General features: G+C 49.6%; 5 protein-coding genes across 5 annotated transcripts; 3 read left to right on the forward strand and 2 right to left on the reverse strand.

Moving 5' to 3' along the window:
- Positions 1 to 208: 208 nt before the first annotated feature.
- On the reverse strand, positions 209 to 4,437 carry PRP24 (Splicing factor; the record flags this gene model as incomplete). Its single annotated transcript, XM_036780314.1, has 22 exons — positions 209 to 493; positions 551 to 724; positions 786 to 887; positions 942 to 1,025; positions 1,083 to 1,271; positions 1,321 to 1,404; positions 1,457 to 1,603; positions 1,667 to 1,741; positions 1,800 to 1,881; positions 1,931 to 1,955; positions 2,007 to 2,229; positions 2,281 to 2,470; positions 2,527 to 2,636; positions 2,687 to 2,739; positions 2,791 to 2,853; positions 2,910 to 3,026; positions 3,094 to 3,130; positions 3,186 to 3,293; positions 3,351 to 3,694; positions 3,748 to 3,880; positions 3,929 to 4,095; positions 4,149 to 4,437. The coding sequence occupies 22 exons, from the start codon at positions 4,435 to 4,437 to the stop codon at positions 209 to 211; spliced, it is 3,081 nt and encodes a 1,026-aa protein (XP_036627697.1).
- Positions 4,438 to 4,928: 491 nt separating this feature from the next.
- On the forward strand, positions 4,929 to 6,147 carry PC9H_010822 (uncharacterized protein; the record flags this gene model as incomplete). Its single annotated transcript, XM_036780315.1, has 2 exons — positions 4,929 to 4,978; positions 5,031 to 6,147. The coding sequence occupies 2 exons, from the start codon at positions 4,929 to 4,931 to the stop codon at positions 6,145 to 6,147; spliced, it is 1,167 nt and encodes a 388-aa protein (XP_036627698.1).
- A 918-nt stretch (positions 6,148 to 7,065) lies between these two features.
- On the forward strand, positions 7,066 to 9,730 carry PC9H_010823 (uncharacterized protein; the record flags this gene model as incomplete). Its single annotated transcript, XM_036780316.1, has 15 exons — positions 7,066 to 7,215; positions 7,264 to 7,451; positions 7,537 to 7,636; positions 7,687 to 7,709; positions 7,762 to 7,786; positions 7,837 to 7,936; positions 7,985 to 8,118; positions 8,167 to 8,443; positions 8,495 to 8,544; positions 8,604 to 8,671; positions 8,725 to 8,828; positions 8,883 to 8,942; positions 9,000 to 9,361; positions 9,413 to 9,638; positions 9,699 to 9,730. The coding sequence occupies 15 exons, from the start codon at positions 7,066 to 7,068 to the stop codon at positions 9,728 to 9,730; spliced, it is 1,899 nt and encodes a 632-aa protein (XP_036627699.1).
- Positions 9,731 to 9,923: 193 nt separating this feature from the next.
- Positions 9,924 to 11,033, forward strand: PC9H_010824 (uncharacterized protein; the record flags this gene model as incomplete). Its single annotated transcript, XM_036780317.1, has 5 exons — positions 9,924 to 10,120; positions 10,168 to 10,260; positions 10,320 to 10,596; positions 10,652 to 10,857; positions 10,916 to 11,033. The coding sequence occupies 5 exons, from the start codon at positions 9,924 to 9,926 to the stop codon at positions 11,031 to 11,033; spliced, it is 891 nt and encodes a 296-aa protein (XP_036627700.1).
- A 3,660-nt stretch (positions 11,034 to 14,693) lies between these two features.
- Positions 14,694 to 15,589, reverse strand: PC9H_010825 (uncharacterized protein; the record flags this gene model as incomplete). Its single annotated transcript, XM_036780318.1, has 2 exons — positions 14,694 to 15,355; positions 15,412 to 15,589. 2 exons carry the CDS (start codon positions 15,587 to 15,589, stop codon positions 14,694 to 14,696), a joined length of 840 nt encoding a protein of 279 aa, XP_036627701.1.
- Positions 15,590 to 15,715: the final 126 nt, after the last annotated feature.

Genomic DNA, 15,715 nt, shown 5'->3' on the forward strand with positions numbered 1-15,715 from the left:
ATTGGTCAGGATGGTATTGCACTCTACGGTCGCCCCACAATCATGGAGGTAGCACTTCTCTTGATCTTCCAAACTTCGAGAGATCTACCTTTTGCTCAGATCAGATCTGTTAGTAGAGGATTTGGCCGCGCCTTTTCCTATCTTATCACGGTACAAGTTCGTTATGGAGCTGGAGGCTGCTCCAATACTGATATAAGAGGGATACTAATCAACCGAGCATCTTGCGGAAGTCGTCCTGCCCTTTTCCTTGCGAAGACTGGGAGCTCGAGGCAGAGGCTACAGCTCCAATATTGGTTGGAGGTTTCTTGGTACCACGGGAATGTCCTAAACCTGCTCGCCGCCGCGATGCAGCTGAGCGAGGAACAAACAGACCCCCTGCCCTAGCCAAAGGCGCAGTAGACCTTACCGCTTGCTCCGATAGCTCCTCGGAGAGTTGCAATACGTGTCCCTCGTACTCAACAGCTTCGGTGCGTAACAGTAATTTACCTACGTCCTATACAACTGGATTGTGAGTTGCCCAACCCTACCAAATAGTGGAATGAACACAGACCGCGGCGTTTTGGAGTTCAACGACAGCTTCTCCCTTTGTTTGGAATACTTCCACGCGTTTGATGGGAGCAAGCTTTTCGAATGTCTGATGTAGCAACCCTTCCTGCGTTGCGGGTGGGAGACCACGTACACGCACAGAGCGGTTACGTTCGTCTGCACGTTTACTCAATCCAGACTCAAGACCACCCCTAGTCGGACACGTTTAGTCTGAAAGTGACTCGAGATGTGGGAGGAACTCGCCTTTCTTTTGCGCGGACTTTTTGGTTGGCCATCGTCACAGCAATGCGCCGCTTCTTCAGTTCGTAGTTATTTGCGGCAAGTGCTGCTTGCGCATGGCCCTATGTGTAAAGCGCCATTAGTATGGTTGATCAGACGAAGTACAACCGCTGTACCTCGTCCTCAAACTCAATAAACGCAAAGCCCTTGCAATGTCCATCGTCGAAGGTAGCCATTCTAACATCCTTGACTGGGCCATACTAAGAGAAATGAAGATCAGGATAGCGTTTTTCGTGGTCTCAATTAGATGTTCTGACCGTTTTGAAGATCTTCACTAAATCGTCTTTGGAGGTGAACTTGCTTAGCCCGGCCACATAAACCTCCTTTTCGTTCGCATCCTGGTCGGTTCTTTCTTTCCTCCGTTCAGGATTGGATGTGTAGACGTTCAGTGCTAACCCAGGTTCTAACTCGAGGCCGTGCAGGAGGAGAGCCTCTTGGGCAGCCCCCTAAGAATACGTGAGCATATAGTCACAGTGCATGAACGTACGAACTGACTGGTGATGTATACTGAACATAACAAAACCGACGAGTGTTCTTAAATTTCTTACTGGGCCAACGGACATCGAAGAGAGTTCCGTACTGCATTGGAGGAAAATAAGTCAGCTACACACAACATAGGATAATCTCGTACCTTTCCAAATAGCTCCCTGATAGACGCATCGTCCGACTTTTCTGGGAAGTTGGTGACATACAGTGTTGACTTCCATGCAAGGTGAACGGAAATTTCCTGCTCAAGCACGCGCTTCTTGTCCTTCGTCAGGGCAGCGGGGACACTGTCCTAAACGCTACTGTCAGTAAAGCTATGGTTGCGCGTCAGAAACGCATTCAAAAATTGAATCACCCGTTCATTGAATTCTACAGTAGCTACTAGGGCGCTTGGCAGTTTCGTTATCTTGACCTCTCGGATTTTCCCGCACTGGTTAAGGCATCGAAATGAGCGGTCAGGACTTGAAGGGTAGCGCAGTCGAACCCACATCTTTGAACAAAGTAGTGAGATTCTCCTCCGTCACACCGTCAGGAAGATCAGACACGAAGACTGTACAGTTCTCCCGGTCCCTAAAGTCTCCAGTTAGCACTTTACGGAACAATCACATGTGCCTTGTACCTCTTTAATGGTGGCGGTGGTGCTGCTACCTAGTGTCAGCACCTGAGGCTTTAGCACGACAAAATAGCAACCCTACTAGTTTTGGCTTTCTTGTGTGATTCCGCCGGAGGCGTCGGCTCGTTTTCGGCTTTCCGTTTCTTGCTCGAATCTAACTCTGGGAGAGAGACATCCACATCCATTGCGACGGTCTGTTGCTGGCCGCTGGCACCAGACTCGGTCTGGATGGTCTCAGCAACGGGGGCATTGGCTGCTGGTTCGATCACCATCTGCGCCGCCTGATATGATGCCTTTTCGGCTTCCTAACTCGACTATGAGTGATGATCAACGACCGGGGACAGATATAACGCTACCTTAGCACGACGCATATTGACCTGGTATTGTGCCTTCTCAATCCGATCCAAGCAATATTCAATATCTTGAACAGTACCATATAGATGTTCGAAGGTTAGCCAAGCATCCCAAATAACCTCTGGCCAATCGAGATTCTTCGTGTGTATATCCTTATATACCGCTCTTGCCGTGTCGTGTTTGTCCTGTTTGCTAACAGCATTCACTTTGAATTCATAAACAAAGGAGACAGAGAGTTGGGGGCTTACATTAGAATATCAATGTACGATGTCCATGCAAGATAGCTAGACTTGAGATGCCTAGCTGTTTGATGCCATACTTCTGCACCCTGGTCCGGGAGGTCGGCGAGCCGCAGGTACTGCATACTAGAGATCAAGATGCTAACAGGCTGACGATGTGTTGACTTACGATGTCTGCCAAGTTCTTTTCCAAACGAAACCTCGGGTCTCCGGAAAGCGATGCTGCTCGTGGTATGAATAAAAGCAGAATAAGAATGCCAGTGGATTAAGTACCTTTTCGAACGAGGCTGATGCCTTGCTGAAGGACATTAATAAGAGTGGCAAAAGCTTCTTCATCTGTGTCCCCATGCTTGTGAGATAAAGCAGCTCTGAGTGACGACCAGGATACGGACCTGCGGCGCCAGCCTCGATTCGCCGTCGTTCATGACCTGCCCAAGCCAATGTCAAAGGGACAATCTGCTCTGGATCGAGCTGAATCAAATTCGTTGACATGGCTTTGTCGTACACGTCTAGGCAAATTGCGATGGAGTAAAATTACCATCTTAAATGAGATGTAGTTACCTGAAGCTGAGTCACGATCGGCTGGAACGTCCTGAGAGTTCACGACACGTTCCTGTTATGAGAGTCATGTTTGCGTTCCGAGTGTATTAAGAGGCGAAAACGCGCACCAGATAGCGAATATATCTTGCCCAGACCTCCCCAGAACCAGGAACACTCTTAGTAGCTCGTTTGAAGACTTGAAGCTCCATTTCTTCGTCAGCGGCTTCGTGGAGGCGCTTCATATACGAGGTCAATACTTTCTAAGCAACAACATAGCCCATGCAAAGCTTTACCAGTGTATCGCAGTAGCCTATCCAGAATGCGCGCAATGCCGCTTCGGCACCTGCATCACCTTCGAACTGCTGCTTAGCTGCTTGTGCTATAGCACGTTCATAGACTCCTTTTAGGACAAATAAATCGGGATATCTTGCGCGTCGTTCTGCAGCGATGTATCGCGCGAAGGTGTCAAGAGAGTTGTTGCTCTGAACGAGATTTGTCTCGAAGCTTTCGCGACGCTCGTAGGCTTTGGTGCCCTGCGAACGTATCTTCGAAGCCGATACAAGCAAAGACTCGTATTCTGCTGGTGGCTTATAGTTTGTAGTAAACGTCGAATACGACTGAGCAGTATCCTCAAGTGCTATTGTTGGCGTATGAATGGAAGTCAAGATACGAATATAGAGAGGCACGCACTTGAATGTGGTTGACGTAGGCGAGTCAAATGCAGGAGCTGAACACGCTCAACTAACGGAGCCCGGTCCTCGGTAACCGAAGCTTCCAGCTGCGACATTTCCCAGTCTCGCTGGATATCCCACAGTAGATGACTCTAATTTGAAATAAGGAAGGGACGTGGGATATGTGCATTCATACTGACCTGGGTGAGGTGTTCTATTCCCTTGCCCACAATGTTGGATATCTCCTCACGCGTCCAGTCCGTTGAAAGAATCTCTCCAAGCCCCTCAGGTCGTTCAGCTGCACCGAAACTAAATTGGGCGTGTTTTTCGACAATAAATTCGAGGTGTTGTAGTAGTAAAGGTATAGCTATTAATGCCGTTTAGAAAGCTTAGCAACACAGCAGAAGGTATTCTACATACAAAGGTAGTCCATTTCGGCACGAACGTATAAGTCGAGTACCTGGAATATTCCCTCTGCTGTATTCAGGTCTGCAGTGGCGCGTTTTGATTCCACGACAGGGATCCAGACCCGTTCACAACAAAGCAGGAAGTTGGACATCATCTCTCGAGCGGACAATGCCTCAGTTTCCATGCCTTCCGTTGTATCCGCGAGCCGGATATATTGAGAGTGTAAGGATACATTGTAGGGTGAATGAGAAATCTTTTCAAGGAGACGGGCGAGCTCGTCAAGGGATTGTGCCTCGTCCATTGTCGCAGTTATTGTCGGAATATGGGCGCGGCGTCGTTGACAGTGAGCGTCAACTTTGATCAACCTCCGAGTTTTGGCGCTGAATTGCCTGGTGGCGTGGGAACCTAGTTGTCCTAGAACAGCCATAAGGGCTTGGATGGAACTCTGCTTTGTCCGAATCGATGTCTGTGCTAGACTGTGCTGAGATGGTCTCATATACGTCAAGGAAGGGACTGAATTCCGGCAGAGGACGCTCGCTTGGTTCTCCTTTGCCTTCTTTCTATTGTCGCATGTCCCCTCCGTGGCAACTGGCTTCCAAGAACAAGACGAATACCTCCATTTCTCATCATTCACTTCCCCCCCCAAGTCTCTGCACCCTGCTCGCCTGATTCAGCCGCAATCTATTACAGCCCCTAATCGGTCCTGGTTATATACAACGCAATGAACCCCCGGAGGACCTTGAACGAATGCCCATACTCACAGGACGATCACAACGAAGGGGGGACAGGACGATGACACGCTCATTCTTCGACGCCGTGAGGAAGGGAATATTTGCACGAAGGTGAGGACAGATAACTTCAATCAATCGAGCTAAGTGGTCATGTCTCATGTAGTTCAAGAGTCAACCACTCCGAGTCTCAATATGCCGCACCGTACAACAGAGCGCACTTCATACACTTCCTCCCGACGGAGCTACTCGCCCATATCTTTATCGCTGGTGCTGAAGTAGATGATATGTTTGCAATGAACATATCTCAAGTTTGCCATGCTTGGCGAAGTATCGCTCTGCATACGCCCAAGCTGTGGCGTAGGATTTGCCTTTCGCCGTACGAGACCTTATGGCGAACTTGGATCCATCGCGCCAAGTCATGTTCGTTAGATGTCCAACTCTTGCCGTATTACACATCAAGACCCGGGCACCGACTTCTCCAGCGATCGGATTACAACCTTGTCCAATGGTACATGCGTTCGATCTCCCGACTGATTCCCAGATGGAGGTCACTCGAAATCGTCTTCGCAACATACTCACCATTCCTTTGGAATGCTGCCCTATCGGAATGCTGCGCGTATACGTCCCGAGTTCATGCACCCTTGCTCGAAGAAATGCACCTCATCTACCCTGCCAACGACGACTCAAAGGAATACTGGCTATTCAACGGCGTTGCTCCCAATCTGCGACGCGTTACTGTTGACGGAATCAGATTGTCATGGGCCCCGTCCCTCTACGCAAACCTTACATATCTTGACTACACTCATCATCGCTTCTCCGCGGGTTGGTCTGCCGTACATGAAGTCTTGTCAATTTTGCACGTCTCTCATCACCTCACCTCACTCAAGATTATGTTCCGTTGGAGCGGAGCTGACCCCTGCGTCTGCCGCCCTCCCAACCCCATCCCGCGATTGTCACTCGCGCAGCTCGAGACTCTTCAGATCAATAATGACGGCCCGGATATCCCTTCCGAGCTCCTTGCGCTCATGCGTTTCATAACGTTCCCATCCCTGAAATCCCTTTATCTCGCCGATCTCTCCGAGAGCCCAAACAGATTCCACAATCTCTCGCACTTCTTCGCTGCTTTTCGTTTGCCGAGAAAGCTCCATAGCATACGTCTGGAGCATGGGTGGTATGATCAGGATCTGGCCGCACGCATCATACGGTCAATGCCTTGGTTGTCCAGACATCTATATACGCATCGACGGCGTCGCCAGGATAGCAAGCGACATTACCACTAGAACATGACCCCCACATTCTAGAGTTGCGTCTGACACACATCAGTAGCTCGCATTTCCTTTGTAGAAGAAAGCACCCTACATAAGCACTGTGGTGGGGATTGGCATCGAGCCTGCTCAATTGCATCGCAGAAGGAATTGTCCACTTCAAGCACATTGCATCTGAACTGGTAGGGTGCCTGTTCGTCGTATATTACCCAGTCTGAATATTTACTACAGGTGGTTTAGGCTTGGCCGCCCGCAACGACGCTCCAGCCCCGCATAGCTACATGTAACATCTCATCCTTGTCTGAATAAGGCTGGGAATTCTTTGTAGACTTTGGGAATGCGATTGCCTGTATGGTTTAGAAGGGAACTTGTCCACTTAGCTGGCCAGGTATGACGTGTCCAAGCATTGACTACCTCAACCCCGAAATACGAGTAGTTTCGAAGACAGAAAGCAGGGTAGCCCGATTTGTCCCGGACATATGTCGCAGCATTCTGACAGTGTGAACGGGTTTCTTATCCGGAGTCGACCACAGGTACAATCACACTACGGTTGGTAAATTCAGGCTGGTCAGTTGTCATTGTTGATTCCGACTCAGTCAACAGATCTCAATTTGGCAAGTTCGTGTCATTGGCACTGCGCCACTGACACTTAGTATTGCTCCATAACAGTCTGATTGTAAACCATGGGCGTATTAGCCAATAACTTGTATAGTGCTACACCGACACATACCAGGATGTAGCCAAGTTGGGACCCGCGTGTGTACCGGACTGAGAGGATGACGATTGAGTGCCCATACAAAAGACAAGCAATGCAACACCGGCATGCCATCGATCTCCTCTAGGTCGTCTCTTTCCTGGACGTTCTCTCACCCGTAAGTCGGTTGGTTGGATCGCCTCAACCGGTATGTTCTACTAAAAACCGATCAACAGGGGATGTCGATGAAGTCCGGTTTCGCTCTTGGCATCCTTGCGGCCACACTCGTTGCTGGTCGCACCCACAATGACTGGAGCAAGCCTTGCTTCGAAGGTGAATGTGCGTACGACATACCCGACCACAAGCAGCAGTCGGGAGCCGTAAAGCTGGTGAGTGCCTCGCCATGACCCTGTTCCGAGGGACTAACCTTGCTATAGTTCTCCAAACCTCATGCCATCGCGGATATCACTCCCGCTGCTGGATGGGCGTATTGGATTGCGACCCTCATGCCCTTTCCCAGGATATCCGCCTCGTCTGCAAAGGCGATGACGCTGAGGGATCTGGATGCGCTCATCTCTTCGGCGGTGCTGGACCAGTCGACAAACATGTTCGACTTCCCGAGAGCGTGAGTTCTGGAGAAAAGACTATTTTTGCTCCTTGAACTGGCTTCTTCTCTAGTGTTCGTCATTGCCCTTTGCTAGAATCTCCAGATTCTGGGTTCACGAAGACCAGTCTGTCTCTGAGCACCACGGGGTAACTCGCCGAGACAATAGCGTACCCCAGGTTTATGCTGTCAATATCGATGACAAGGTGATGATTCTTATCACAACGATCATAAGTTGCCCTAATCCATTCGCCAGTTCGACCAAGTTGACTATTCCAAGTACGCGGATTCTTTCTTTCTCGTTTTCTCTATTTTCTAAAGATTTTCTCAGGCATGGCGACGTGCACTTCGTCATGGTATGCCAATTTAGCCCCCGATAAGCTCCACTCTTACACACTTCGCATAGTACGGTGCCAGTGTTCCTGGGGCCGATATCAATTCTGCTATACCCGAAGATGTTTCAAACATGGATGCCGTAGGAGAATTCATCCAGAAGGCTGTCTCAGGTACTCCTTCTTGCTAGGATATAGCGATAACCAATTAACGCTTCACAGAGCTACAGGATAGCATAAAGACTCAGAGAAACCACCATCTCCAAGCACGTACGACATCAGGTGGCTGGAAATTCACGAGCATCAAGGCTTCCGTGTCCCCGTTCTCCCCAGATGGACCACCAGAAAAGATCCATGTTACCTCACCAGATATTCAACTGAAAGGAGTGCCAGCAGACGCCAAGCTCATTGCTCTTCCAAAAGGCAAAGACTTCAAGTCAATTGTGAGTGCGCCTAAAGGATGGGGCAGCGCCTCCGAGGCGTTCAGCTCAATCGAGGTTAAAGGGCACGCGATGTCATGCCCGATTGAAACATTAGGCTCTAAAGCCAAGGGTGTGGAAACGAAAGTAGAGTTGGACATCACTGGGACCATAGATACTTTTATGTGGGGCCAAGGGCAATGGGGTGGCTGCGGCTATGGTAAAAACAATATCTTCTCGAACCTCCTTGGATTCCTGGAAGGTGACGTTCTTCCTGTTGGGCCATCTCTATATTTATTAATGATTGCTCTAGACTTCACGTTGAATGTCCGACACGAAAACAACATCAACGTCGCGCTGAAGGTTAGACTCCATTTGTTCTTGACGATATATATTCATATCGAAAGTCTGGTTGATATTAGGGTTCTACTACTTGGTCTAAGGAATTTGGCCCATTCTCGGTCCCTCAAATAACCGCAATTAACTTTGGGTACGTATGTTATGGACATGGCATCCGGGGCCTCTATTAATTTGTCTCTTCAGGGTGGGTCAAATAGGTCTCCTAGGGGCCATCAAGCTCGAGGCGAAGCTCTCCGCCGAAGCTTCTCTTCAGTTAACCAACAAGTTGCAATATGGGTTCAATCACGGTGCTGTCCCATCTTGTGATTCATGTGCTCCTCCACTTACCCAGTACAATCTAGCTACCATTACGATGCCGTCTAAGGAAAAAGGAGGATTGAGACCATACTTTAATGCCACAGGTACGCCGTTCGCTGATATACCGTGGATTGAATCCAACCATGTATCTATCTATACAGAGATCGGGGCCAAGTTTGCTGGGGGCGCAAAGTCCAAGGTGTCTTTAGAAATTGGCGTCACACCTAAGATCATGGTCGGCGCGATGACTATCAAAGGGGGAGCTAAAGCCGATTCGTGGTTTGGTGTGGAGGTGAAATTGACGGCAGAGGCTGAAGCAAGCAAGACGATCTTCGAGAGTGGTGCGGCTCCGGGTCCTCCTAGCGGCACAGAGCTCGGATACGTCGTCAAGATCGGCGTCGACCCCCATGTTGGAGTTGAGGCTAAGATCGACTGGTCCTGGCTCAAAAGCTGGACCGGCTGGACGCCCGGCATGGAAGTAAAGCACAGCCTTTGGAAGAAGGAATGGCCACCCCTCGCCTGTGTACGCAGCCCACCTCACAGTATTGGTGGCCAACTTATATTCCTATTGTAGGGAGGTTCGCTCTGCCCAAAGAAGCGCTCCGTCGGTGATCGTGGCGAAGTAGCTATGCGCTCCATTGATTATACTCCCTTCAATAGCGACCTATCTAAACGTGGCAGTGGCGAACGTGGCAGTGGCAAGACTAGCGTCTCACCCAAGAGCACATCGTTCACTTGCCCACCCAAAGAGTGGGGCGGTAAAGTAAAGGAGTTTGTTGGTGCTATCGTTGACATGAGCAGTACGTCTCTACCGGATCCTTGCTTCACGATGTGAACGCTCACCTCGTCTCTGAATTTAGAACTGGCCAAAGGTCTCGGCGCTGGTATGTAGAGGAGCCTGAAAGCGGCAGAGCGCTATATATAGCGTAGATTCGTCTCCGTTGATAAGGCTTGGTACGAGAGAATAATATGACACCATGTGGACGAGCGGTCCGACCTTCAGGATACGGGCCGTCCTCTCGCATTGGTCCATCTATAACTCTTCTACAGATACGTACGGTGTCTAATCCTACCTTCCGTCATCCATGTCACTCTCTGCAAAAGCAATTTACGACCTCACAGGTCTCGTAGCAGTAGTGACAGGCGGAGGCACAGGGATAGGCCTCATGATATCTTATGGACTTGCTGCGAACGGCGCTAAAGTGTACATCACTGGGCGTCGTCTGGAAGTCTTACAGAAGGCTGCTGATGTATGGGATCGAGGAACTGGCGCCATTATACCGTATGTCCTCTTCCAGCAATCCAATTATCCCCCTGAAGGGGATGCAGGCTGCAGATGGATGCTACCAATAAGACGAGCATTCGCGCTGCTCGGGATCATATAGAACAGAAAGAAGGCCGATTGCATATTTTGGTCAACAAGTTCGTCTTTGATTTTCTCGCATACGTCGATAGGATATGTGATCGTTGCATATTTGAAGTGCTGGTCAGGTTGGACCTACATCTCCATTTCTCAACGATCTCTCTGCGCCCGAGCACCAGAGTGCTGAAACACTGGGAAGGGCCCTCTTCGACAACGAGTCCTTTGAAGGATGGGCAGATCTGTATACCATTAACACCTTTTCCATATTTTTCGTTAGCACGGCATTTGTTGGGTTACTGGCGAAGGGAACGAAGGAGAAGGAAGCGAGTGGGTACACCTCCTCCATCATTAATACAACGAGTATAAGTGGCGTTATCAAGGTGGCTCAGAACCATGTAAGTATGAATAATGACTCCCTTTGACGCCCGCTCTCATTGTGCCTCCGCCCAGTTCTGTTACAATAGCGCCAAGGGCGCCGCCTCGCATCTCACGAAGCTCTTGTCGACGGAGTTCGCACTAAAGGGCATTCCAGTCCGTGTGAATGCCATTGCCCCAGGGGTGTATGCTTCGGAGATGACATTTGATACTATAACTCCAGAGCAAGTCGATAAGATTGGGATGGGAGTTCATCCTGTACCCGCAAAGAGGGCTGGAACGTAAGTACGATACAGCTTGTAGTCCAATTTTGCACCGTTGACTTCATCTCCCAATTAGCGCGCAGGAGATGGCCGGAACAGCGGTATACCTTGCGTCGCTCGCTGGCTGCTATACGAATGGCCAAGAGATAGTTATCGATGGCGGATACGTAGCGGTGAACCCATCCATCGGATAACAGTAGAATAATCAGAAGTGGTGTTGCTACTTTACTTATGCTCTGAAGCATATGATGAGAGTTATGGACCTCCAACTAGCTAGTTGCGTACTGAAGTCCAGTTCGGAGGCCAAGAAGGGCTGTTTGAAGGATTCCCTGGCCATCGTGTTGGGCCAAATACGACCTGGCGATCCAAACGTCCATTGCGTATGCCACTGTGTGGCAGGATGGTAGGAAAGATGCCAGGCACGCGCACCGTATGTTGCGAGTTCCGACAGCATCGAGAGCCTGGAAGGCCCAGAACAGGCGAAGCTGGCGAATCTTCGAACAGTGGATGGAACATCGTACGTAGAGGGTGGAAAGGCAGAAAAGAAACGGCACGAGCCTACGAGCCGGGTGTTGAGCGATAGAAATGAACTAGTGCTTGGACTGGGGATCGATAGCTCATTCCGGACGAGTATCCCAGCAAAAACGCGTCGACGGGAATGGTGCCCGAAGCGGTACAGAAAGGAGGAGAAATTCTGTGGAGCGAAAGAAAGGACCAATCTCCTGAGACCATAGATTCCTTCGAATTGCGTGGTGTTTGAGATCGCTGTCAAACAGAGCAAGCAGAAATACCGTACCCAATCAGATCTTCAGGGAGACAAGCTGCGAGCAGCTATTTGGGTCATCTTAGATGAGTAGAGATAGCAGAAAACATGCTTTACTCTCATGGTGTTCATAAGTCCGTATCTGTTACGATCATCGCCCAACAGCCTGTGGTACTGACCTTTCACAACGAACTTCCAACCAAATCGAGAAGAGGGTCAGAATGCACCCCGGTTATTTTATAACCCAGCTTGAAGCTGATTGCACCAGGGGAAGCCTTCGCTAACAAGTAATAGCTTACAGCCATGGGGTCCTTTGGAAGCACGGTCGGACCCAGTATGTCTAGATATAATTGTTGAGCATTGCGGAGAACCAAGCCTCGTGAATACACGGTCACCGTGATGATCCTCTTCTTCTGTGTGTGCAGTTCGTGGGCACGGCCGAAATAGACACACACTTAACGGAGTTATAGCGAGGACCACGAAAATCTTATGACATAAATCTGACAGATCTCGAATAGGTCCTAATGCCTATGGTCGGAGAACACCTGACCCAGTGCTGCGTGGGATTGTAGTATAATTGTGCTTACCAACATTTGCCCGCAAGACAGACTCAGACCGCAGCGTTGTCTTGGGCCGAGGTCTACGACTGAACAAGTTGGCATGAAGATAAAGTGCATCTTGTTTGTCCATGTTTGGTTACTTCTGTCTGGCCCAGCACAAGGTTGAAAAACGGTCCACAAAAATTCAGTGCTTTGCCCATCTCACCTGAGGGCACAAATACCAGTCATTACTTCCTACCCAAACCTGACACCTACACAAATTTAAAGCCATATGCATCCTACCCTGATGAGTTAGGAGGCGGAATGCAGAGCACGTCTCCTTTGCCGGTGAGTTCAGAAAGTTCTCTTCGACATTGGCTTATAGAAGCCAATCAAGTCTCTCTCACAGGCTCTTGCGAAGTCGCTGATCATTCCCCTCACTTTTGAACATAGACGATCCGTGGATTCTGTGGATCCCTTCAATGCAGACAAGAGTTGCAACCTACCATGTGAACGGAATGCGGAAGAAGATAGTCATGTTGCCTCGGACTAAATCGTCTTATCGCCACAGCATACACGTCCGCCGGCAAATCATTGCTGTGTTGTCCTATTCAGCTCGTCGTCGATGAAGACTTGAACCTCGAACCTGAGGTATAAATTAACCCTCAAGCAAGGCTACCCCCAGCTTGCTTCATTCAAAACAGCATAAACATAATGTGCTTCATCCTTCGACTAACTACGCTGTATTCTTGCGGGCACCTCATCATCAGTCGCCGTCAAAAGGTTTGCCGCCTCGACAGCTGCTTGACTTCATGTGCTCACCGCGACAATCTTGTGCAGCTGGACTGCTACAGCAGAACTTGTGCTCTAAGTCCGGTGCATCCACTTGACGAACATCCATGCCAGACCACCTGCGCGCAAAGGTATGTCAGAAACCTAACCTGTCGCAATTTTCCTCATGGCAGCAGGCTTCTCGACGATCAGTCATTCACGACTAGTGCAGTTCCATACCCTTGTGACGGGTGCCGAGCTGCTAAACGCGTAGGGAACCAACAGTCCTAAAGAGTTCTCGGAGAGTAGTAGGATTCTCCCTATCTACGAATCGCGACTTCACTTGTACTACAAAATGATGGTATTACATGCACTCCCATAATCGAGGGTGTTCCGTTCGGAAGGCGGTGATAATCGGTAGTTCATTTCACCAGAGCGACGCATCAAGAAGGCCCATTATTTGGTGCTAAAGGAACATGTTCAGGATCTCTGCTCACCCATTTGGGCGGTATTTGCGAAGATGATTACATAAATCTCAGGTCTTCAACTCGGTGGTAAACCTGTAATTAAAGCTCCGCATACATCGGCCTACTGCCTGGCTCGTGGAGTTTATTTTTATATCTTCTCGGTAGAATCCCGTTGTTTCAGAAGTTGGATTCTGTCTTTTAGGCTCTATCGATATAGCCCGCCCCTTAGAGTTGACTGTGGCTTGAGTACCCCAGATCACTTGTGTTCTGTACTGGTAGTTAGATTCAGCGGCGTTTATGAGTATGAGTATGAGACGATAATACGGCCCGTCCTACCTGTGCCACGCACCGTCAAGTGCTTAATTGTGCAGTTGTGGAATGATAAGACCCACCATCGGAGGCATGGACCGTTCGCAAGTGATAATTCACCGACTCCTGCTAGCGTAAGAACACACATGGACATATACGGTCACAAGTTGCACAAACGCGTTCGACAAGATCGGTCCGAGTGGATGGGCTCTCACTCAGGCGAAACCATAAACAACCTCTAGGCTCTGATATTCTTGCTAACGCGGACTCTGGTTTAGAGGTGAAGTCACACAACGAGAGTCCGCAATCAAGATTTTGGCAAAGCATACATAGCAGCGATACAACAGGGGAACATGCAAGTACAGATCAAGTTCACAAAAAACACAGAAGATATACATGGTGACACAGTTCAACATGAAGAAGGAAGACAAGGGCGCAGTTCAACCTAGAAGACTTGCCACTGGAAGTTGAAGGCGGCGCCGATGGTCTTGAAACGGGTCTTCGGTGTTTTCAAGAAACTTCGCTGAGAGAGAGGCCTTGCAGCGAATAATTTGCGCAGTCGAGGCTCACAGAAACGAAGTAAATAAGTGGAAAGCGGGCGAGAAAAACGCACCGTAACGCGGGTCATGCACAATATTTCCATCAACAGGACGGCCCACCGTTGTTGAGGGAAACATGGCACGCAGTGTCTTTCTTCCCATCACTACCCACCCCTCATTTCATCTAGCAACCCCGCAGTGGCTGGCACTCGCCCGTTCTCATGGAATGAACGTGTGCAAGTCACTGCGGGTTCGCATCAAGGTACGCCGTGGTTTTGTCTACATCAGGAAACGCAACACCACTGGCCAAGTGGTATCAAGTGTCATGAAGCAGCCAAAAGGCACGATGATCCAAGATGAAATGAGGGATGGAGAGAGAAAGGAAGAAACGAAGCACCTGAAAAATGAAAAATAAACAGCCCCCCCCCCTGTTCGCCCCCCCCCTGACGCTGCCTCATCGCGGGACTCAGACCATGTTCGCCAATTCATCGTCTTCATCCTGACTTCCGTATCCATCCCTTAGGCGACCTCGACCCGCTGCAATGCTTCTAGAAATGATATCTGAAGCATAACTTGCTATTCTTGAGGCGTACTGCCGATATAGCTCGCTTCTGCGGTTGAGGATTTGGAAACGCGATTCAGCGTCCATGACACCCTTGACAGTAATACGTTCTTCGTCGTAACGAGTGTTGTGTGCCCGCTGAACCCACTTCTGCATTTTGACAGGCACATGTTGGCTTTGGGGGTGCGGGAATCGACGTCTGAGGTCCGAATAAATGCTAGCCATAGCCCTGCCACTCGTCGACGTCTGTTCGTCGGGAAAATTGGAGTTCGGGACACCTCGACTCCAAGTGTGTTCAACAGCCTGCTGAAGAATAGACATGGTCTTCTCATCCGCTTCGCACGCGTGCAAGCAAATAGCTGGCGCGATGGGCGTGGCCAACAATAACAGGAACGTTTTGTCTGAAGGACTGGCTGGCATGTGGTGTTCAGGGGTACACACGCCACCCTGAGCAATCTTCGAAAGGGGTCGTACATTGGCGGCAAGTGTTTGCAATGTCAAACTTTGCCTGTCGACTAGCTGGCAAAGCTCTGACATGGACGTGAAAGAATCAGGTATGTACTGGTCTAGACACAAATTGGATGAGCAAGTAGTATCAGGCTGTGCCAGGTTATGAACTCACCTCCTAGAGAGATGCTGGCCTTCGGAGTGCCTGGGACGATGGTCTCTTCTGAATCGTTCCTCTCAAGATCGGTGGTTGAAACGAATAGGGGCCTGCCCGAGTTCAGGGAGATGGGGGCGCGACGATCAACGGCGTCGCCCGGTATCATCGCAGTATCGTAAAGTTGGATAGGGTGCATGACTAAAACTTGAAAAGAGTTTAAACAGCTTAAGAAGGAGAACTGGGATGATGGTGGTGGTAGAGAAGAAAGCTGTCGCGAAGTGGTCAGCCATACCATATAGACTCAGGATAGGAGGCAGGAGCG

This window comes from Pleurotus ostreatus (genome assembly GCF_014466165.1).
Source record: "Pleurotus ostreatus strain PC9 chromosome Unknown scaffold_8, whole genome shotgun sequence".
Taxonomy (NCBI): domain Eukaryota; kingdom Fungi; phylum Basidiomycota; class Agaricomycetes; order Agaricales; family Pleurotaceae; genus Pleurotus; species Pleurotus ostreatus.